The sequence below is a fragment of the Oreochromis niloticus genome, linkage group LG10, assembly GCF_001858045.2.
Source record: "Oreochromis niloticus isolate F11D_XX linkage group LG10, O_niloticus_UMD_NMBU, whole genome shotgun sequence".
NCBI classification, from domain to species: Eukaryota; Metazoa; Chordata; class Actinopteri; order Cichliformes; family Cichlidae; genus Oreochromis; species Oreochromis niloticus.
In genome coordinates, this window is record NC_031975.2 from 24450179 (window position 1) to 24475255 (window position 25077).

The 25077-nt window shown below is 38.6% G+C and overlaps 1 protein-coding gene across 4 annotated transcripts in view; it reads left to right on the top strand.

The window, feature by feature from the left end:
* Window positions 1–11870: 11870 nt before the first annotated feature.
* Window positions 11871–25077, top strand: part of mcama (melanoma cell adhesion molecule a) — a 50276-nt gene continuing 37069 nt past the window's right edge. For 2 of the 4 annotated variants that reach the window (XM_019364063.2, XM_019364064.2), the window contains exon 1: window positions 11872–12122. In XM_019364063.2, the coding sequence (XP_019219608.1) occupies window positions 12059–12122 (64 nt within the window). In that variant the 5' untranslated portion in view covers window positions 11872–12058. Of the gene's footprint in view, window positions 12123–25077 lie in introns of all 4 variants that reach the window. The other 2 variants (XM_019364061.2, XM_019364062.2) reach the window with 2 other exon arrangements.

Below are 25077 nucleotides of genomic sequence, written 5' to 3' on the forward strand. Positions count from 1 at the left end.
GGCTCACTCCAGGCTCCGGACATCAAGATGACGATGATGATGATGATGATGATGATTAAGTACCATGTCCTTTCTTACTGTAAAGATTTTTTAAGCCATTAGGTGATTACGTTTTTATGTTGGTGCACGAAAGTGTACAGTTATCATCTCGTGGGAACAGCTTGAGAGACTGGAGCTGTTTAATATTTACCACACACACACACACATATATATATATATATATATATATATATATATATATATATAGTGAATTGCTTAGTTATTCTGTTTTGAATGCTTAGTTATTTTTGGTAGTTGGTTACTTTTGGTAAATGGTCTGACATTTATGCAGTGCTTTTCTAGTATTATAGTAAAATCCACATTGACTCTTCATACAACATTTTACCCATCACACACCTGGGAGCCGATTAGCCTACCACCAACCTTGCAGTGAAGCACAGCTGCAGAAGCTGTTTGTCTTTTTTTTGATTAATCCAAAACACTGCAGCAGAACAGCTAATAACTCATGTTACAGTGCAGCCAAACAAACTTGTATCTAAACCCCACCCAGAATAATCCACCGTACTTCTTCTACCTGCTCTTACAGCTTCCTGTTTGACCCCTGGATCTGCAGAAAACCAGTTCAGTTATAGCAAAACCTCTAAATAAAGAAACTCACCAGCCTCATGTGGGTGTGTTGTCCTTCCATAGTTGATCATTTTAATTTTAATTTTGTAAGTCTTCTATGTTAGTTTACTAGTTTTAATCGTGCAAGTTTGGGAGGCAGTAATTTAATGATTTGACTGAAATGAGACACTAATACAATCTTAATTAATGATGTTTATCAGCATCCCCTGCTGTATCACACAGTGTTCAACCAGAAAAATCTGCATCATCGATTAAACTAAATCAATATAAGTACCAAATAACAGAAAATACAAAGCTGTTATCGCCCTGTTTAGACTTGCAGTCGTTTCCAAGGGCTATCTCACCTTTTGCCCTATGACAGTTGGCTCTAAAACCCCACATGACCCATGGATAAGCAGCTAAGAGGATGGATGGATGTCACCATTATCTTTTGCACTACAATCAAAATACTCTTTTCAAAATACAACACCGCATCTTAATCCATTAACTAAGTATCTGTTTAGGACTTCAAATATTTTAAACCTTATACTCAAAATCAAACCCAATCATTTTTAAAGTATATTCAAATCTCTGAGCTCTTAAACCCATGAGACATTAGTCTTTAAACCATCTTATAATTTATCGTCCACCGCATCCCTTATCTGCTGTAAACAAGCTCAAAACAAAGAATGGCACAGTGATGTGCAATCAGAGTATAACTGGCTTTAATAGTAATGAGAAACCCGGGCCTGAGTTGAAATTTCTTTAGTTATTGGAAGACATCAGAGATTTTTTCAACATGTTGTATAAATATGTGGCACATGTTCGGCTAGAAAACAAAATGGTTAAATTAAGGTTCTTGTTTACACTTATACAGTTGGAGGTCTATAAGTTCTCACCTGAGCCTTGAGTCAGACAGTCCTATCAAGATAACAATGTGTTTGCTTTAGCAACAATATTTGGGGTTCCAACATCAAGATTTCTGTTGTCTCGGTATAAAAACACAATGAAACATTTAACTTGACATTTACATTTTTTTGTTTGTTGTCATTTAAAAGCTCACCTTACCGAGTTAACAGGAATATGAGTTTTATGTCTCATGTCAGGTTACGTGTACACAAACATTAAATCTTCAGTTCGACACACTAACGGGTGACAGCTGACACATGGTTTCTCCCTCCGCCCTCTCCCGTCTTGCTTTCCAGCCACTCCTCGGCGCCACGGATGACTGCAATAAAGATAAGCACAGAAAAAGGTGAGAGGCAGGAATATGACAAAGAGGCAGAGTTGATTTAAAATACAGCAGAGGGAAGATTTGGCAGAGGGGAATCATCTTTCTTTCTGACTCCCCCCAGCTCCATTATGGGGGGGAAATGAAGGATTTTCAATGAGGGTTGGGATTTCTGCCCACTTCAAAGACCTTTTCTCTGGCTGTCTTTTCATTGTTATATAAAACAGACTTCATTTCTATGGGTGAGTGATGTTTGTGTGGCCCTCCACTTATGTCTGTGAACCAAGAACTAAAGAGACGAATATAGATTTTTACTGTATTATCAACCCACCCCGGTCTCTCTGACTCCAGTCCCTTTTTCTCACTTTAGTGCCCCGCGTGTTGAATCAAAATCCTGTCTCAGGAATGTGCACTTTAGTTACTGACTACAATCTGGCAACGCTGATACTTTGGCAACCCCAACTCAGGAGCCTAGTTCAGCCATCACATTAAACTGATATGTTAGCCTGGCTGATGATCTATCCACAGCGAGACTCTAATTATTTTTACTAAAAGCCTGAGGTCAAGGTGATATGTCTAGCTGCTGTCTTACTTCCTAAACCATTCACTGCTAGTTTTTCAACAGCACCCATACCGGCCAACGCCAAGAAAACTATGAAATATCTTTGCCTAATGACAAAAATTGTAATAGTTCTTAATTGATGGATAGTTTTATGCTGTAAATGAACTTTACTGGTGAGGGATTGTTACTTTGAGAGTCTAGACAAAGCAACAACAGCTTTCATCTAATGGGCTTGATTTAGGCACACACCTTTACGTCAGTGAAGAGAGGTTACGGGTACCGTAAAGAAGCCTTTCACTCAAATACAATAATGCTACTAAAACCTTTAACGTAATTTACTTTACTTAATGCATGCAGTAATTGGTAGCATTAGCAGCCCAGTCAGGCTACTACTCTCTGAAAGCTGAAGACTTCATCCAAAATCAGTTGAAACTCAGTCATTGTTTACCGTGTAACACGGCTGAGAGCTCTGCATAGATTCAGAATCCTGATTTAAAGTGATGCAGAAGCCCAAGGCAGCTGTAATCTTTCTAAAGTCCGAATCTTTCTAAACCATTTTTGCCAGTCGTAGCTGAACATCCTGCATAAACTTACCCCAGTTACCTATCAGGTCAAGTTGGGTAATAGATGGTGTGATCACACACATTCTGGGTAAATAATCAAATTAGTTAACATGTTTAATTTCACTAAAACCTTTTTATACATTCTTTTTTTCCCAGTCACCAGCATACACTGACCCTCTCTGGTTGTTTTTCAAAGTCCTTTCGCTTTCTCATTTTCCAAGAAGACACTTATAACATCAGCACTTTATTAGGCATGTAATCATCAATAGTTTTTCTGGTTATTCTTCACTATAAGTATAGTAATACAAGTATAAACCACTCATGACACCACTACCTTACTGTTAACCGATCAATCATACATTTCATGGTTGTTTATTGATTTTTAAGATGCCTTAGACTGCCTTCAGCTTGTCAGAATTACTTCTCAGTTTAATCTCTCTCTTTCTTTCTGGCTGGTGTTTTCCTCATGGCTCTCCAGTCCTGGTTTGGTTGATAACTGAGGCAGAGATACTGAGAAATCTGATACTGGAGAGGGATGTTTAATCTCTGTGGCAGCCTTCGTGTGTGGCTTTTCTGCACCAACCTGGACTCTGGCTGGACAGAGGCTCTGTTTTCTGTATATTTTTGATTGATTCTACACATCTCACCTCATACTACTAATAAAAAAATACAAACTATTTCTACTACTACTCCTCGCAGTGATTTAAGTTGTAGCCATGTTCAAAATCTAGTGAAGTGTCTCACGAGTAGGCAAAGAAATGATTAAACGAACACTGAAAAGCAGGTCAGATGCATTCGATTATTTCAAAAAGCTTTTACAGAGATGCCTAACTTTCCTTTTTGCCTCCTGGCAAAAAGTTCACGAGCTCCAGTCAAAGTTGAGTTATGAGAGCACATGCTTTGTTAGGCCGCCTGCACAGAGGGGGGGCTGTGAACTAGAGGGGATAGCAAAAACCTCAGGCATGTTATGCTCTTCTGATGGAGGTCCCCTCTCATGGCAGGTGAAAAGAAGTGGGCTGTCCATACCATCTGTCATGCATGTAGCACATGCCTGTACACACCCTTCCCCGGACAACAGAAGTGATAGTAAAATGACTGCAGAGCAAAGGGAATTGGGCTCTAAATTAGAAGAAGAAAAAAGTTCAGGAACAGACATTGCAGATATTTAACTAAAGCTCATCTTGATTTAACACAGTTTGTTGATAAATGAAAGATATAGCAAGCTTTAATATAAAGCCACATTCTCTGAAAAGGGAAGATACTATATGTTGATATACTAACATACGGGTAATCACCATTTACTTCCTGTTTTCTGCCAACACTGGTTCCTTTAACCATGTTAAATTATTCCTAGACCTCAAACAAGTAGTTTCTCTTTTTAACCACATAAACAAGATTCCCTAATCTTAACAAAGTAGATCATTTACACACAGAAACCACAGTATCTCTTTTTTAATGGCTACATTTATCTAACCGTCAACCACAGCACCAACACATCAAAACACAGTTTTAATTTTGAAAAGCTGACTCTGTTCAAACTTTGGAAATGTGTCATTCTGTATGCATGTCATCGTCATAAATGAGCTAACATTTAACAGAACAGGAGTTATAATAATATTGCATTTGTAATTTCAAGAGAGAGTAATAATAGTTGCTTGAAAGCAAAGATGAGGAAATGCACATGCTTTAAAGCATGAGTTAGGTACATGATACTTGTTGTGTCTACACTAAAGTTATCAGATCCTCTAGCTGAAGTTCTCCAAAACATTCATGGGGAAAACCATTACATCCTCCTTCTTCCCACTGGATTTACACAGATGTGCTGGCAAAAAGTTTATATATCATTTATACCAAGTGGAGCAGACCCCCCTTTAGCCTCTGCTCTGTTCCCCGTCCAATCACTTTATTTCTGTAAAAGAAAAGCTGCAACTATAGCAATACAAACTATGTAAACATCACAATTTAGTTCTGCAGACATTCCTTTCTGTTGTTGGACAATGCAAAAAATTTAAAATAATGACTCTAAGACAACTGAATCAGTCAGCCCAATAATCACAACTCTATTTAGTGCTGCATAGAGTCATCAGATGCCAGAAATGTCACAGATAATGGCAACAGCTGTCGCTGATTGTGGCTATTTCTGTATTCAAAGTAAGTGATAAAAGACAGGACTTTTAAGATGACCACTACACGGCACCAGATTGTGTCTGAGAAGGTATGTGTCACCATGTTTGTAAAGGTGTTTTACTCCTTACCAACACTGCAGTGTGAGACTGATGGTTTCAGACCATCTCACTTTGTTATGCACCAACAAGCATTTAAAAGTCTGCAAATTTTAAATGCAAAAACTTTTGCATAAGTTTGGATCACAACTTAAAATGTGAAGCGGTTGAATATGAGCACAATTTGGTGCAAAGCTAAAAATGATCGAAAAACACATGCAGGTTGGGTAAGTGCTGACCAAACATAAAGAGACACAGCCTGCAGGGAAATAAAGGAAAGACATGGCGTGACTGGCTGGTTTTGAAGACATAAGACATTCCCATGCCATTTGCAGTCAAATTCATGCAAATAAAGCAAAACATTTACTTCACTTTCTATCTGAATACAGTGTTTTGAAGCAACTCTCATGCATCTCAAAGTACGATAAATTATTAAATAAATTCTCTTAAAGTTTTCAGCTGAAATACTGTTGCAAGGCTTCTACCTCAAAGGGAGGTCTAAGCTTATATTCATCAGTAACGCGGGTAACTAGGTCAGACTGAGGTGGAAGAAGGCGAGAGATACAGAGCCTCTGGTATTAACAAAGGAGAAAATGTGTGGGCCGAGAGTTGGAAAAAAAACTCCCTTTTAAGAGAAGCCTGGTGAGAATCATTTCAGGAGTAAGGGGTAGGTACATGTGAGAAAGATTTCCTACAGAAAAGCTGGCTTCTATCCAAACCAAATATTTTCTGATGTGAGGCGCAATATACACTTTTACACTGCGTGCAGCTGCTGCTATCCCCTTTTCAGCATGAAGCATTAGGTTTATTTTGAGTTGACAATGCTGACTGAGTAATGACTCATATAAGTGTAACCCCAGTGCAAAACCAAGAAATGGGTGTTTGTCAGATTAGATTGTTTATTTTTTGAGTTCAAATATTCTGACCTTTAATGCAGCCCCTCTGTTCTTCTACTATCCAAAAGTATCCAAAATACTCTCTTCTGATTGGCTGCCCTTTGTGTGGCTTCCAAAAATAGGATAGTTTGTGAGCACTGACTGGTGTAAATCTACTAAAAAATCATTTTCTTGTTCTTGAATAGATTTTTAATTTTTTTTTAAATCCATGTACGTTTTTAAACAGCTGTTAAATTCATGATTCAGAATATTAAAGTGGATGGCACCAAACATCAGCAGCAACAAAGGTTACAACAGGAAATCTTAGAGTGATGAACTGAGTGTTCACGTTCCTCTGCACCTGTCCAAACCTTCCCAGTCTTGTCTCTCTAACTTTAACCTGAGCTGTCTGTACTCTCTTCTTCTCTAGTGCCCTGTCTATTGTTTGGATGGCTGACCCCAGGTATTTAACCTCATCCACCTTCACTACTGCTACCCATTGCAACTTTATCTGTCCATTTCCTGTTTTGCTTCTACTAACTTTCATTCTTCTTTTCTCCAGAGCATACCTTCTGCTGTCTCCAGGCTCCCCTCCACCTGTTTACTACAAATCACAGCGTCATCTGCAAACATAGACTCCACAGAGACTCCGGCCTAACTTCATCTGTCAGCCTGACCATTGGTAACAGCCACCACTATAACATATGACACAAAAATTAGGACACACATGATAAGGTCACTATTTTTCACATGCCTCCAAGTTTTTAATTCTAGCTAATCCAGTTTATCTGAAAAAAATGCAGTCATACAATTAAGTGTGTAACATGTAAAATTCATGCTTAAATGAAGCAGAACATCTGTTTGCATTTGTTTTGAATGGTCAGATGATTTATGACTGGATCAGTCAATATAAAACAACAAAACACTCATTTTTTTGTAATTATTTCTATAACATCACTACAGACAAGTAATAGTGTAACAGTTTCACGATAAAAGTCTCAAATATGAGCAAAGTAGGTGTAGGTTGGGTCAGTCTGCTGACTAAACATACAGAGAAACAGCCTGAAGGGAAATAACAGAAAGAGATGGTGTGACTGGTGGGTTTTAAAGAGACAAACACCTTCCCACAGCACTCCATACAGCAGCCAAATCCATGTAAATAAAGCAAAACATTGATTACTGTTAGGAATCTTGTATGTAAGTATGGCAAATTATTAAAGAATTCATTTCAGCTACAATGCTGCTGCAAGGTTTTATACCTTAAAGGAAGGTCATCAGTTTATCAGTATCATAGGTAACTAGATCAGACTGAGGTGGAAAGAGGCAAGAGATAGTGAGTTTCTAACAAAGGATAAAATCTGTGGGCCGATCACTGGCATGCTTGGAAGCTCTTTCTGTTATACCTATAGGGGTTTTTAAGTGTTTTGTGCCCAGTGGCTTTTGTTTCCAGGCCTAATGCCTGCATCATGCCCATAGCTGTAAATTCACGTATGATGGGGGTCGAACAACTGGGTGACCAACTCCAGGAAACTTTTCTGCTGCAGCTGTTAGCCAAGGTGACCCCACATGCAGTGATTAAAAACACTGGGAGCTGCTGTATTGGAAGCAGTCCAGTGTGTCTAAACTTTGCTCAGTTCGCACACTGAAAACTGTACTTTGTGTATCAAGGCTGTTTTTTTAATCCCTGGTTTTATTTATGTCACCTGTGCGTCCTTGAAAAATATGAATATTAATCAGACGATGTCTTTGAAATATGTAGACTAGCAAGAAAAAGTTTCAAGTATTTATAAAAAAAATTATTTTGAAATCAAAATATAAATTATGGATTAATCATTACTTATTTTGTACTTTTCTATCTTTATATCTTTGACATAAAGATAGAAAAGTCTTTTTTTTAACCACGTGTCTCAGTATAATCACAATGGGAAAATGTAATAATGTAATGTAAAAATGTAATAATATAATCACATAACCCCTTTTGTGGGTTATGTGATTTTTGGACACAACTCCAAAGTTTTAAGACTTGAGTAAGGTAGACCCACATGTCCCTCAGTCTAAAGACAAAAGACAAACAGGTGAAAAGATTACATACCTAGACAGGTGTCTGACAACCATGCATAGATGCAATAATCAGTAAATTCACTGTGTCTTTGAGTAATTATGAGCATATATTCTACTCAGCAGTGGATAACTGGAATAACCGTGAGAAGCTTTTGATTTAAAGATACTGTTTTTTAGCAGTAAAGTCGTAAAAGCTGCTTCCAGAATTGCAGTTTTACATTAGCAGCTGCTGCATGAGTAACTCAGAGATTAAAGAAGATTGGGTTTTTCAACTAGCTGCTGCCTCGGACATCAGTAACAAGCAAGCAAACGCTAAGTTGCTGTCTCTGAAATCACAGTCTAGTGTTAACACTTTTATCTATCTGAGGTGAAAACAACACATCATTGAATTCAAACTGCACCACAGGGTTGTTTGAACCTTGATATTTGCTTTACTGATAGAATGTAAATCAGATGTTTCCATGTATTGTGGAAGAGGTCACTCCTAGTGTAGGCAAACTTAGTTTAGGTCAAAGATTTCAAACGGAGGAAAAAATAACATAGTTCATTAATGAACCGAGGCCATTCAAAGCATGTGAGAGCCCAGAAGAGCTTATGTCTATGTTGGCTTCATACCTTCCTAAACATAGATTGCTCCATATCCTTTTTACTGTATCTAAGAGTGACAATTTGTATCTTTCATCCGTGTTATAAATGGTGTATAGTGATGAGCAGTTAGAGAAAGTAAAGTGTTTTTGCAAGGTGCTGAGCTACTATTTGCCAAAACAAATAGTGGTGTGCTGGAACAATCTGGAAGATTGTTCCTTTAGAATACATTTCCCCATTGGATGTTCTAATGATGGAAGTGGACAATGCCAGGGTTATGGATGGGCCTCGGGAGTCCAGGCCAGCCCAGTGAAGTCACTGTCATCCTCAGATGAATTCTTACGATACACTTTGACTATAAATTACACTTATTCATGCAGTTTGGCAATGAAAAACTTAAACACTCGAAGTGTTAAGTTTGAAATTTAAGGGCTAAGTTATTGCAGTTTAGTAGTTTACAGTGCTTCTCCAAAAATTGTGGTGGGCAGCATGACTAAAGAGGACACTAACTGGATGGCTTTGTGCAGAAAAACAAATAAAAACTATAAGTGGAAATGTGATCACAGGTAAAAAGCCATTTTAAACAGATGGGCTTTAAAGTTGAAATTCCATAGGTGGTGGTTAATCAATATATCTGATATTGGAAAATAAAATGTTCCAGAGCCGGGGAGCAGGGCAACTAAAAGCTCTGAACCCCTTGATTGTGAGACAAGCAGTGGGAACAGTCAGGTGTAGGAAGGAAGAAGATCTTAGAGTACAAGAGGAAGTGGCAACATGGAGAAGGTCAGACAGATATGGAGGGGTGAGATTGTGGATGGCCTTGAATACCAGTAGGAGAATTTTGAAGTTGATGTGGAATTTCAGTGGGAGCCAGTGAAGCCGGAACAGGAGTGATGTGGTGTGCAGAGTGGTTCTAGTGATAATACGGGCAGCTGAATTCTGGACCAGCTGAATCTTATGAAGGGATTTGTGAGTAAGACCAAAGAAGAGGGAACTGTAGTAATCCAGGCGAAAAGTAACAATGATAGTGGTATGCGGAGGGAGGGAGGGAGGGGTGAAGGTGGCTGATGTTACATAGATACAAATATGCTGACCAGGTAATATAATTACTATCAACAATGGCACTCAGAATCTTAAGCCGGGAAGTGAGGAACACGGAGGAATTCTTAATAACTAAGGAAAAACTGTAAATTTTGGATACTGCTGAAACCAATGAGGAGAACCTCAGTTTTGTCAGTGTTTAATTTGAAAATTTTTTGAAGAGGACCGAGATTTTACTTCAGATATGTTGCTGGTGAGAGAGTGTGGAGGCAAAGTGGATGTAGGTCTGGTACTGAGGTCGAGCTGGGTGTCATCTGCACAGGAGCGGAAATTGATGCTGTATTTATGGAAGATATTGCCAAGGGGAAGAAGATAAACGATAAAAAGGAAGGGCCCCAGGACAAAGCCCTGTATTTCCAAAGGTGGTGGTTAATCAATATTTATGACCCAAATCATACAACACGTTATTACCGTAGATAAAAGTGAATGGAGTTGAATAGCAACAAGAATTTTGGAAATGAAAGGTTGATTAGAAAGGAAGTTGGTATGATCAGCACCATTTTTTTTGTTTTTCAGAATCTGGTTTATTGCAGCAGTTTTGACAGAGATGAGAGGGACCAGAGAGAGGAGGCAACTTCTAAAGAGGACTAGATGAAGGTCCAGGTTACAAGTAGATGGCTTGGAGTTACAAATCAGGTCTGAAATATCTGAGGAGTTGGGGAGCTTGAAAGAAGGGAAAGAGTGAGTGGGTGAAGTAAGTTCAGATGAGATAGTTGAGGAATATAGACCAATATTCTGATGAATCTTCTGAATATTTCAATTAAAGAAAGGCATAATATAATTACACAAAACTTCTGCACTTAAAGAAATTTTCTCTCCTGTTTGTCTTTTTTGCCTTCTGTGTTGTATCTGCAATCTAAGACAAATATTTTGACTTTTTTTTTTAACTGTGAAGGCATTTCTCTGTAAGTGTCCTATGCATATATTATTGTAATAATGCATTTTTGTGTTGTTGTTGTTGTTGCTTATATTTTGAAAAGCAAGGTGACTTGAGGCAAATGTCCTTGTCAGAGTTGATTGCACATCCAGTTCATAAGGTCTGCCGCCAACTGTGGAGGTGGATAGTGCTGTCTAAACTGTAATCTCCCATAAGTGTGTTGATAATTTGAACTCTGGTGACTGTGAAAATCCTCATCCTTCATGCCCTGTGACTGTGAGCACTGTCATCAGTGCCTCTAATTACAATAAAAAGATTTCCCCTTGCAGAGTAAAAGAGCGGCACTTCTTCCTTGAAAAGCCAAAGGGAGCCAAACCATACCAGCCAAATGTCCTCCACATCTTAACAGAGCCATGTGGTCCTTCAGATGCACGTGTCAAGGGTTGAGGTTTTCCTTTAACTCTGAATATTTTTTTAAAATCCCTGTCTGGCTTAAAAACATGCTCCTCTGGCCTCTCAGTAGTCTTAAGTTTGGCACACTCATGTCAGCAGTCTTAACCATCAGAAAACACAACAGAAAAAAACTAACAAACCTCCATCTATGAAGCGTTTTAATTAATACACGTCAGTTTATTTTAATTTTACAATCTGCACATAATGTGATAAGTCAGAGGCTAAGATATAGTGTAATCTAGTTCATATGAGAGCATTTTATTCCCCTTTTTACACGTATTTCCTGTATGTAGCCTATTAAACAAGATATATAATCTTAATTGGTAAGCTTCATAAATGCTGGTAGGCATATTTTTGTTAAGCTGTCATTCAGAATTTATGCTAAACTAGGCTAACTGCCTGCTGGCTCTAGATATGTGGCATCACTCTCATCTGGACAGCTTATTAGCATATTTTACAAAAATCTACAGCCCGGTAGCTCCTAAATTAAATTTCAGACTCCTGTATAAATAAACTTTTAACCTTGATCTAGCATTAGCGCAAAGTTAAACTGAATACAGCCAACAGGCCATGCGATTTGGCCTCAAAGGTGCGGAAGCGTGATAAGGTGGGCATATTAAATAGTGACCTTGAGGACTTTCCATCAAGAAGAAATCTATGCAGCGTGAATTTGCAGCAGAAGAAAACACCGATAAGCTCTGTGCCTCTGCCACACACGTTAAGGCCCCCACAATACGAGATCCCAGCCGCAGTGAGACTTTAATTGAACTCCCTCCCCTCCCCTCTCTTCTCCCCACCTCCACCCTCTTCCCCCCCCTCTCTCCTCTTCTCTCCTCCGTCTCCAGCGGGCTGCTAACTTCTCGTCGACGCACCACTTGGCTTCAGTTTGTTTTGGAGTGGATACGGACAAGCAGCAAAAGACATGGCTTTCCTTCGTAGAGCGTTTCTGCTGCTGTTTCTTCAGGTCTGCCTGTTGCACTTGAGCGGTGAGTTTAAAAAAAACAATCGAGAAGTAAAAGAGCACGGTTTATTTTTGTTTTTGCTTTTTTTGTGCGTTTTTATCAAAGAAAAAGTTTCGTGGAGGAGTGCAGAGTTTGAATGAGAATACAATGCGTGCCCCTTCTTGGATGCGGTGACAATTTTTGGACCGTTTGTTTTGTTAGCTCGAGACGTTGACGTGTTTTTGTGTCGCGTGCTTCTGAGAAGTTAATTATGTTAGCCTGTTAACAAGCTTTTGGCTTCTGTGTTGAATTTTCATCCTCATTTAATATAGTAAAATATGAACCTCGTGGTGTTGACTTCTACACATTTTACATGTTTTATTTTTTTAAGTTGCTTGTCGTCTTCGTGAAATGTCGCCTTTAAAGGTGTATTTAATTACTGCGTAATTGATACTAATCAAGCACCAAATGCGTAGCTGTAGCCCGCAGAGCTAAGCGCGTGCACGCGGGCGTGCGTCGAGCGTCTGAGGAGCTCGTGTGTTATAAAACTCTTCTCGGTCTGCGAAGAAAGTTGGTAAAGGTTTAATGCGACTGCTGTGAACATCTAAAGAACCACAACACTTTATGTAGACCACAGCACCAAATTTAGAAGAGGCTTGAGTTTTCAAGGCAGGGGCATTTTGTTTTTCTTTAGTTAAGCCAGACACTATCAGGATGGAATAGATAAGCACAGAGCATTGCAATGTGTGTGTTTGTTTGCCTCTGTGTCTGTATATCCTCAGCTTGTGTCATTTTAAGAGCCAGTCTGAGTTTACCTTTTGTGAATATTTTTGCAAAGGCGTGACTCATTGCCTCAGGGAGCTGTGGAGGTTAGAAGCTGTTTGTTTATTTCTTTAGTTGGGGCTCCTATGAACAATTTTCTTTGATTCTCTTGACCAGATTGACTCAAATTGAGAAAAATACCTATAGTTTCCCGGTAGTGAAAGGTATTGTGTTCTCGTGTATTGTTTGTCTGGTCTGTCTGAGTACAAAATGAGACAGAGAAAAGCAGTATGCCTTAAGAACTTGGGACTCATCAAACCTATTCACAGGTAAGCAAACATTAGTGTAAGGTTTGAGGCTTGCTGAATAATCAATCTGCAAAAAAAAGTACAATGCTGAATGCTTTTGTAATGACTGCAAATTCTTCCTTTTATGCCCCTTTAAGTTACATGACATATTAAAAAAACAAGGTGGGTGGACTGAAACATTTCAACTTCAATATTTTGACTTTTTTTAAAGGTTCAAAACAATCTGAACCTTGTTGGGTTTTGGACTGTCTGACCATTTTGGCTATTTTAAGCTATTCCCTTGAGCTGTGGAAAATTATGATGATTATTTTCCCAATTTTTAATGGAACTTTGTAGAAGTAGTGGTTTAACTGGGGAAATACTTGAAGTTTTTGGATAACTAACTGCAACTGTACTGTTTATCTAGCCAGTGTAGGGTAATGGCACCATGCATCTTCTCATCTTCTCATTTTGAAGGACGTGATCAACTAGAGTGTCTTGTATATCGACGATACAGCTGTGTGCTTTTAACTTTATATTGGACTGTTAAATGCTGTACTACTTTCATTACAGTGGCTGATCTTTTTAAATGAACATTAAAAATGAAGAAAGATAAATTATTCACCTGATATGGGTGTCTTTAAATTTTTATTAGAATCATATTTGCAAAACACACTAATCAAAACTCATTAAGTCAGTTTCCCCCACCCAAACCATCCTCCCTCTCGCAACTCACTTTGTCCTGACCTTATCCCTCTTTTTTTCCTTAAATCCACGTTTTTTTTACTCCATCAGCCTTGTCTTAATTGGGTTATCTCTATTTAATCCTCATCTCCCCTCTACCTCCTCTGGAGACCAAGTAAAGCTGTCTGTTTTTGGATTAGGTCATTAGCCTTTGGTAGAGACCCCGGACCTCTAAAGAGCTTCTAAACCAGCCCCTGTCAAAACTGACCTACTCCCTAATGGACCTTGAAGGGCACTTACTCGAATACAATTTGTGGCTAAAAGCATTTCTGCTGCATGGAAATGAACCCATCCTGAGCATGAGAAGAAACCCAAACATGAAGCTTTGTTGATGCACTGTATACAACCCACTATTGATTTCAGAGTCCAGTGTTCATCAGTATGATCGTCATGTTCTGTTAAAAGAATGGGCAAGTGGTCCGGGAATGGCGGTGGCGCAGTAAATCTGAGCAGTGGCTGAGCTTTTACGATGACATTTACAGAACAGAGAGTAGGCAAGCAGACAGGCCTTTTTAGTTAATGCTGTTATGAAATATTTCTAACCAAACAAGGTTTTATCCATCGGTGCATTTGGAGGCTCTGAGGGATCCGCTCTAAGTTTGTGTGTGTAAAATGCATCTTGCATTCAGAAAACTGGCAGATGCTTTTATATAATATATGTTGGTGTAACAACAACATGTGAGTATCGCAGACCTTAGTAAGAAACTGCTGCAACTTACCTGAATAAATATTTCTTTGTGATGTTAAAACGAGCAGCTGTTTCGTAGTGTACCACTAACTGTGACATCACCCAAAGACAGTGTGCTTTGTTGACAAAGTCAGTTATTCAGCGTACCTGCTAAAAGATAGGAGGTGCTGGTTTACTGTTGCATCAACTGGTTAGTTTGTTTGTGTTGTTATTTGACTTTGGTCTTTGAAAGGGTTAGTTCAGAACTGGATTAACCTGTTAAAAAAAGGTCACACAGTGGTAGACCAGCAACTTCTATGATCTGCAGGGTGAAATGCCGATTTTTGTCAAAGGAGTCTGTTGTGTTTAAGGAGTATCGCTGTCTTAATAATACAGATACTGGGAAATTCCTCAATCCTCCTCACTATTTTGGATACCACAAGAGATAAAGAATGACAGAAAATCAGTTAAAAGTGAAGAGTCAGTTAAAAAAAAGAGAGAACCGCGACGGCACTATAATGCAAAAAAGGTTTTAACCTTTATTTGTGTATTTATGACAAATATTTTAAGACTGCTGAATATTTTAGGGACTGCTAACGACGAAAAAGTCTATATTTTTAGGTTTTCTGAGGTAGTGCTGTGCTTCTGGTGAATTGGCTCCATACTTTGTTTGCTGATGAAACACAGTTGTTAAGGTAGTCTGACACAATTTCTGTCTGGTTGCTGGTAGACTTTTCTTAGCTTCAGCTGGGAGAAACATAACGATTTTTAGACCCAAACAGTTCTGTTATCCTGTTAAATTAACATCGTCTGTTATAATGTTACAGACGTGTAGGGCTGATAACGTTCGTGTCCCACCTGCAAAGTTTAGCCATGGCTGCTACCTTAATGATAATTAACAGTCAGCTAATGTGGCTATTACATAAATGCACCTTCAGGCTTGGGATGGGCACTAGGAGTACACTACCTTGTGACTCCCTGAGTCTAGGTTTGTAGCTATTGGGTAAATTGCTAATGGCTTGATTATACTCTGCAGCAGACAGGGACAGCTGGAGACTCAACAGACGAGTAGTCATTCCCGTTACGCTTCTTTGAAGTCTGTCACTTGGATCGCATTTGTAGTTTGTGCATTGTAATTCAAATTTTCTACAAATCCATGCTGTCACAAAAAACAGGTAGGTACACAGATGTCCACATAGACCATCGCATGCTGAAATTTACCGAGCGGAGTCGCGAATAGTGTAATTAAGACTCATTGTTAAGCAATTAATGTTGAAACTGGAGCTTTATCGGCTTCTCGAAATTCCTCCTAAAGTGTTGTTAAGTGTTGTGAATGTCAACTACTGCAGATGCTAGTGAGGGGAGGGGCTGTATGAAGTTATGTGTCAACTGGAGGAGATAAAAACAGCACCGCTGCTATTAATACTGATGCGAATGAGTATCTAATCCAGTGGTCAGTATCTGAGAATCAGTGTTTTTTGCAGCTCTAATAAGAAGAGCAATTTCTTTCTAAGTACAGTGTTTCCACAAATCACCACCCACTGTGGACACCCATGCAGTTATAACATATGCCTTCAACCTTGGAGATATTATTTATTGTTGGACCATAAGGAAGTCGAACCAACTGTCAAAAGCAAACTATATCAATACAGTTGGTAATGTCTCAACTTATATCCTGTTTGGAAATATAACAAAGCAAAGAAAAACATGGATATACTGCCCAGCTGTGCCGTGAACTCGCATTGTTGTTGAAAATGATTAATGGCACCTACCAGAAAATGTTAAAGTCGTAAAGTTAGCCCCAAATCCCAGTTTTACTGGCCTTAGACACACTTTTCACTTGGAGGTAAACTTGAAAGTTCTCCTACAGAGCAGCTCATTCCAGCTCTAAAGAAAATTCAGTATCCAAACACACCCGAGAACAATTCAGCTGCCTATTAGGGAGTGACTCCCGATAATACCCCTATAGTATGGGTGTATCGGATAGCCGCATACTATAGGGGTAGGTTGATGTTTAAATAGTGGTTGTATTGACATCATTTGATCAGTTTTAACATCACTTGGGAAAAAAAATCTGTTGAAGTATGCTGCGTAATCAAAAACAGTACCATGTTGCTGGTGTTATGTGTTAAGTGTTAATGTGTTAAATTACATTAAGTTTTCCCTTTCCGATTATGACAAAAGTGATCATAAGTTCTGCTTACCAACATTCAGAATTTCATAAATTCTTTTGGCTTTAAACATTTTGATAGAATTAATACACATCTGAAGTGCTTTGTAAGTTGTTATTTATTTGAAATATAATGAATAGATAGCAGTGGCAATTTGTCTAGCACAACTGCTGGACCAGCTCTAGTTTCAAACCCTGAAATGTAAGCATTTCCTGGTTGTCATCATATATCATATTTTAATATCCGTGGACAGTAAGCCAATCAATCAAGCTTTCTAAAGATGTCGCCTTTAAATATTTCTCAAATTGTTGAGTTATGAAAATAATAATGTCATTTTTAGACAGTAAGTGATGACCATGCAGTCCTCTACAATGTTATTTATAATTCGGTGTGGTTTATATACATTTATTTATATTCTAAACTGAAGCAGACTGTTGAATTATTAAACAGCCAATCTTGTAATTGAGACATTTAAATTCATGTTGACTCCAAGGTCATATTGAAAAATACTTGAAAATGAAAATAAATTCATAGAGATATAAATATGCTATTAAAAAAAGTTGTGTGTGATGTATTTGCTGTAAATCTGCAGGTCTTTTTTCGACTTTTAAGAAAATATTTTTTGCAGCATGTAGAAAAATAAAAAAACAGTCATAATGTATCCCAGTGAGTCAGTCTTCTCTAGTAAATAATGGCTGGTCTCCCTGACCTCCTCTTCATCCGTCTCCGTGGCTGAGTGCCTGGGAATGCCTGCGCTTTGCTGCTGGGCTTGTCTGGATGTGGCAGGAAGTGTGCAGCTGTTGGCTGCAGTTGTCCATGTGGGATTAGTGCATTTGCCTGAGTGATAGCTAGGCATGACAGCCATATAATCTAATGTATTGGCTCATTGTTTTCATTAAAGAGAGTGTGCTGTTTGATCCCTGTAGTATTATAATGGTGACTTGCTGTAGCATTAGGCATATGTAAGCTAATTCGGCTAACATGTAGGTCAGCACAGTGGACAATTAAATAAATACAAGCAATTGCATTAACTTTTTTCATTACTTTAGCTGATCATTCAAACTTAAAAGCTTCTAAATAGATTGCAGGATACCTTGTGTGTTATTCCAGACTTTTAAGACATGGGGTTTGCATGTTTTGATTTAGACTGTTGAAATGTTAGTAAATGTTAGGATTTTTAAGACAGTTTTGACAGAAAGACTGGTACTTTCTTTAAACCTAAGTGGTTTAATTTGACTTGATATAGCTTTAGAAGTTATGAGGGGATATTGTATGATAGTAAACCAAGCATTTTCCTTTGTTGTCGAAGAAAAAGATGATCTAAGTGGCATAGAACATAACTATTTTTTTCATTTTGAATGTATGCCAGCACCAAGACAGCAGGCTTGATACCTTTTGTTTTAAAAGGTGCTCAACCTGGCTGCTTCTCTGCTGCAAATCGACTGAAACAGAAAAAAAAAAGCATTTTGCTTGAGCACTCATTGGTGTTTGTTGCTTCAGTTTGTGGTTTGAAGCCAGTGCATGCTCTGAAGATCCAAGACATGTTTTGGGAAATCAAAGCCCTAGCTGTTTAGCTGGCAGGAACAGAGCTGACATCACCCTTAAGCCTAAATTGAAAGGTTTTTCAAGGGCCTTGTCTTGCATGTGTAGTGGATGGTTGATGTTTGAGTGGGATTTTATTTCCAACAGCTGCCTCTGTAGTTTGATCCCTATCCTTCTGGGAGGGACTCTCCTGTATCGACTACCTTTCTGGTGCTTCAGAGCTGCCCCAAAACATCCTTGGCTTGTATGTTATTCAAAGCACATCATTCACCACAGTGAGAAATCCATAAAGTGAACAATCACCTCAGAAAAGATAGGACCTCTTTTAAGAGCTAGAAACGGTTGTCTAAGCAGACTCAGTCAGGGTGAAGGATGCAGGAAATTACTCATGAGACTTAGGAAGATATGTGTCCATTCAGGAGGTAAAGAATTTGTCATGCGGTTGCTTCAGAGCGTTAAACTGTTATCACACAGTGTCAGAAACATGAAAAATCTCCCCAGAAACACATTAAGTTCATTTTTTAATACTTGTTCCCTTAAAAGGCATTGCAGAATTCAGTTTTTCCTGGAATCTTGCAGGTTCAGGTTTTTCTCGTCTTGTTGGGAGAGTGCTCAGGGGCTTTTTTCATCACACTTCTTTGACTCACAAATATTGGATTTGGCTGCACTGCTCGCACAGGATTGATTATTTCTATGCAGTACTGTAAGAGCAGTGTGAAGTGAAGTAGAGGTATATTTTACCCTGCTGGATTGGCTGTGCGGATGATGTCAGCACAGTCAGAGCTTAAGAGTTACACCTTAAGAGTTACAGTGCTCTTGCACTGTAAATCATTTCCTTATAGCCTTCATGTCCACTGCAGCGTAGCACCCACAGAACTCACAAAGTAGCATTATAATTTTGCAACAGCTTGGATTGCATTGCAAGAGTAAAAATAATAACACAGGGCAATGATGTGGTTTATGCTTTGCTAGTTGTTTTGTTAACTTTGGCAAACTGTGCTTTGTTGTTGGTGATATTTGGGAGGAGTAGTTTTCCTTGTGGGATGCTGCCGGCATATTTGGATATTCATCCGGGAGTATCACTCACAGCAGTGATTAATCATGTTCATTTCACCTCATTGTTGCCAACTTAGCAATTTTTAATAGCTCTTTGGGGACTTTTTTTAAAGCACCGTTCTCTCTTCTTTTCTGTTCAGCAGTGGGGAACTAAAAAAAATACAGGGATTTTCTACTGCTTGTGAATTTGTCTCTTAGTAAGCATCTGACTTGTAAATGTAGCAAAAATTATAGCAGAGACCATTTCTTTAACATTTGTGTACCGTGGCAATGTGAGACAACATCACAGTAACAAACTTGCCATATCTTGACATGTTCACATTTCTGCTCGTGGCTCTCTGGGGCCCTGCAAATATGGTATTGGGAACAAACCTAGTCACAAGTTTAATCAGTCAGGGTCAAGTCCCAGCAAGAAGTCTTTCAGAGACATTCAGAAGCACCTTGCCCTGAAAAGCTGCTTCTTTTATCCCTTGAAAACGGTGCTGAAAGGCATCCTACAGGGGGAAAATTTCTTTGGTTTGAATGAGCACAAAGGAGTCTTAAACTGCCTGAGAATTTCTGCAGTGGAAAATGATGATAAAGAAACAACATGGAGCTTGAAATGTTGACAATAGCCTAAATATTTTCTCAAAATTCCCATTCACCAAGAAATGTATTATTATTTGTGACTCTTCTCCCGTGTCTTCTATAATTACGTATGTTATGTAGAATCCTCAGGATTTGATAATCATAGATACTACATACTGTTAGTAGATTTAGCCGTAAGGATAAAATAACAACTAAAAGTCTAAAATGTGTCTTTTTCCATAAGTAAAATATCTAAGTATTGTTTGAAAAAACACTACAGGGAGCACCATAACAGCTACTGGGTTCTTTGTCTTAAAATAAGACAAATTCGTAATATTTCAGTCTTCAGCAGATTTGGCCATTTGTCTTTGAGCTGTGCCCAGGCAAAATTGGCCATCTGTACATTATGTCCCTTCATATTTAGAAGGCCCATCTGTGGGACACATGGCACTGTCTTGGGCCACAATCCAAGTCCTGGCAGCAGTCCCTTGAGTGCCAGGGCAAGAGACAAAAAAACCCTCCAGTATTGCCTTCATTGAGAAGTCTTTCATTTCTCCTTTTCCCTCTTCTCTCCCTTTTTGGTCCACAAACAGAGCTTAAACAGCAGCTGCACACACCTGACGCCAGTACATCGGACCAGGCACAATCTGCCGTGGGGCAGCAAGCAGGGGCTCGTGTTACAGAGAAATTTTACACCACAATGGTCTTTGCTTTCTTCCCGCCTTTTTCTGAGCCATCTCCCCCCCACACCCTGTCCTCCACACACCTCTCTCATGCCCTCTTCTTTGCTTTGTTTTTTTTTTGGAGAATATTGGCCAGAGCCTGGGATTATTTGCTTTGCTGTTGTTGAAATCAACAGTTCTCTCAGGAGCACACACAAAGGGATGGAATTTATTCCATACTGTGCTGCATACGTTGGTTATAGAGCTTAGTTTAATTTTCAGTTTACTCTTATCTGAGTTAATCAGTACAATTTTATGTCAGATTTTAAAAAAAATTATACTTTGGCATATGAAACATAACCTTCCACATGGGAAGCCTAAACAAGCGACAGGAGTAATTACTTCCTAACCAGAAACATAATTTGAAATCACACCAGATTGTTTTGGGATCTAGTTCTAGCTTTTTTCATTCTTGGCAGTAGAATCTGATGCAAGCTAGTATATTTTACATTTCCTGGAGTTAACTTGAGAAATTAAGATGCTTAATTTTGGACGTTGATATTAAGATTTTTGTCTTTGTGCAGCCAGCAACTTTAAAGCTTACCATCATGTCCAAATGAAGTTAGATTGTGCAGAAACTGAAGCAATATTTAGACTTGTTTGTAGACTATTTTTTCTACTGTTAGCACCATTAGGTTAGTACTAAATTATTTTTTAATAGTACCTCAAGCAGCAGGCACTAAAAAAATGGATTGAGTGCCACATCTCTGGGCCAGAATTTACCCATTAATTAGGAACATTGTTGCTTACAATTTGTTACAAAAGGGTCCATAAATTATTACTCCTGGAAAGTGGGAAGCAGAGATTCCCCTTGACATCCTGCGGGGTTCAGGTGTTTGTGAAATGTGATCACAGTACTATGTCATTGGTTTGTCTGTTTTTTTTGTAATGGATATGAGATATGATTCTTCTTTGAACAATGCAGATGTCATTAAGCTTCTTAAGTATTTGCTCAAGGCTTCCCCTCAGACCATACCATTGTCTTGGTGAATGCCATGTCCTCTGATTTCTTTTGTTCTTTGACTTTATGTCAAACTGTCAATGCAGTCGATGTGTCTGTGGGGAAATATATTTAGAGTACCATTTAGCCCATAACCAGGATTAAGCTGCAAAGTGATATTGGCGCTATATATGAGGAAAGTAACAAAATAGTAAATACATGTTACTGACAATACCTGGTGTAAGGCACAAAGAGGACAAAGGCTTATGGGTTACTGATTATTGTGTCAGATACCAAAAATAAAGTGACAGTTTGACTGCTTCAGGGGGTTCATGGGTTAGTAAAGCAAGGGTAGGGACGGGTCATGGGGTCAACGGGGGTTTTCCTGCTTCTCTCTTTTTTCAGAAACAAATCAATAAGACAGTCATTCTCCCTTGTTGCTTCACAGCTAAGAAACAAATTGTCTTCAATTTGATTAACTGTACCTGTCCGTCCTCTGCTTTCATTTTTTTTATGTATTTGCTTTTTTGTATGTCGTGACTTTAAGCCAACGGGACATCTTGCCATGTCAGGGCAGGTTGTCCTGCTGGCTGTTTTTTCCCCTCTAATATTATATCTGATATCATTATTTCTGCCTGTAGGAAACAAAGACTTGTCATAGATTTTGACAGTTTCATAACCACGAGGAAGGAAACATGATGAAAAAAATAACCTGCCAAATGCATTTACCATTACATTATTAGCTGTGCTGTCTTCCCTTATTCATCTCCCTCCAGATAAAATGATGAGGCTCATTATGTCTGGCACTGTGCCAGTCAGTTGCCTGCCACATAAACCTGCATTCACATCTGCTAAATTAAAATGAAACCAGTTTGAATCCAGACTGACTTTGATGGTGAAAAGAAATCTCTGTGTTCAGTGTGTGCATGTGCAGATGAATATTCATGAGGACCCCAGGGCTAGCCAGACAGTCTTTCATGGTTTTTGCTTCAATCTAATGGGCTGTGCCATGCCATGGATATAGCATGCATCTGGCAGTGTTGCTGTTTCTTAGGGGCTGGTTTTGACTGCCTTTTGTAACTTGTCAAAATTTCAGGGTTTCTTGTTGAATTGTTGGCGTGAAATTTGCACATTAGTGTAGGCTAACATAATAAAACACCCCCAACATTATATGCTTTGCAAAATAAAGTTTGTCTGAAAGAGTGGAGGCATGTCTGCACATGATTCTATGCATAGGGGATGAACAACATTAGAGAGTCCTGTGTCAGTCATGTCTTTTAATGTTATTCTGGCCCCTAAGGCTCAACCATCAGTGCAGGGGTAAAGTGTCTGATTTAACTCACATTTCATGCTTTGAATGGGTCTCTCCCCTTTAGCTGACTTGTAGTGCAGGCTAATTATTTTAGTCTTTTTTGGTTGTTCAATAAGTGGTTGCGGGGCATTTGTTGCATTTGTGTGACTGATTCCCCAGAGGGCTGATCTCTTTGTTTAAGTGTCCCTCAGGAAGCACAAGAGAGGCAGAAAATTAAGCAATTAAGGAAAACCAACAGCTACTGTTGATCGGACAGAGGAATTTGTCTAAAATGTTTCTCTACATCATTTTAACATCAGGGTCAAAATATTCATTCGCTTTCACTACTTTTTTATTTTTGCATTTAAAATTTTCTTTAAAAGGTCGATTGCCTCACCAAACTAATAGTTTGTATTTCTTAAGCCTTAAAAAAATCTATCTGATTTTGGTACTAAAGAGGGTTTTTTTTTTCAAGAATGAAAAACTTTTGCATTTTATATGGTAAAAAAATGTTGCAGAATGTTAAATGTTGGCTAAACAAAAGACTCTTTATCTTTCCTTTAATGATTTTCCTGAAATGACTCATTTGTATTACTGGAAATGAGATTCTTGTATCTTTTTACAATCTGTGTGTGCACACTATGTGTACAGCCACCAGAAGTCATGGGGCAAATGTGTGGGAGGATTTGTAGACAGATGCCTTGCAGTGAGTGAGATGAGCTGAATTCGATTTGGAAAGGATCTAAAAATATGTATTCGAACTGAACAGAATGCCTTCCCACAATGTGAGAATATGAGTTTATTCGGATGAGATGTGTAGATATAACAAGAGTATTTAGGCTTTTGTTGGAACATCTTCCTGGTCTTGCTGTGGGCTGTGATCACTGGCTGTAATCACAGATAAGAATCACATGCTGAAGGGTGATAACTAAATCACAGACAGGATTTATTAAAAAGACATGATGCAAAGTTGACTTTAGGGGCGATTTGGTCGCTGCCAGACACAGGGAATGGCTTTTAAAGACGTGTCTGATGAGAGCTGTAATGTGATCTACTTTTGCAGCTCAAGTTCAGCGTTTGGAATCTGCCTTAAGGGCGTCTTCTTCTACAACTGCAATTTAAGTGTAAAGGCATGTCAAGACTTCAGGTTTACACTGTCCCTTGCAATGTGAAAACTGGACTGAAGACTCTGAAATAGCTTTAGTTCAGGACAATAAAGATAAAATCTGTGGTTAGCTGTTGGCAGGCACCGCCCTGTTCTACCAAAGATGCAGATTTGACACAGTTTTTGCTAGTATTTCTTGTGGTGTATTTATTTTTTTTTTAAAAGGTTGTACTTGTTTTCCAAAATGTATTATGACAAACAGACTTTTCTCTTCATACAAATGAAAATCATGTCAGTGATTTATTTTGTCCCTGGAAAGGACTCAATTTAATAAAGAACTTGAATCAATACCAAATGAAGACATCATGCTTACTGCACTGGATTATCTTGCTTCATAGCAGTCAATAATTTGCTCCAAACATATTAAAATGAATGTTCGTCACAGACAAATGGTAACCACCCAGAGGGTTTTGTGTAAATTATGCGATGGCTGATAATGATTTAGAGATTCCATTACCTTTGGCCTTTGGCAAAATGTCTTGGGGGGAAGGGGGGCAATTTTCATCTGGATATTGAAGGAACAGTTTTTAAGACACATTCATTTAACATTATGTAAAGATGCCATATTTGATGTTTCATAAAGCAGTGAAAAAGTAAAAGATGAAGGCAGACTGACAGGTATTGCAGAAAAGTACTTTAATTAATACTGAAAAAAAAGAAAGAAAACATGCTGTACCGTGATGGCAGGAAACCCTGAAGTACTAAGAAGGTCAAAAATATGAAGAATGGACCAAATTCACCAGAGCCCACTGGGGAGACAGCAATACGGGAACAAAGGGGAGATCATATGGTGATCTGACATAGGTAGAAATAAAGATTAAATACACAAACCAGAAAAATGGGTTATAAGGCACAAGTGAATTCAATCATGACAGTAACAAGGTCAGAAAAGGTAAAAGCACAAAGTCACAGGAGGAACTAACTTTCAAAATAAAACGGGAGATAACTGAAAGCAGGACAAAGAATAAACTCACAAAGCCAAGACAATAAGACACAGAGAACGCAGAACACATTTAGAAAAGGAACGAACATTCGAAAACACAATGGAAGATAGATTAATGATTACAACAGAAACCACAGATAACA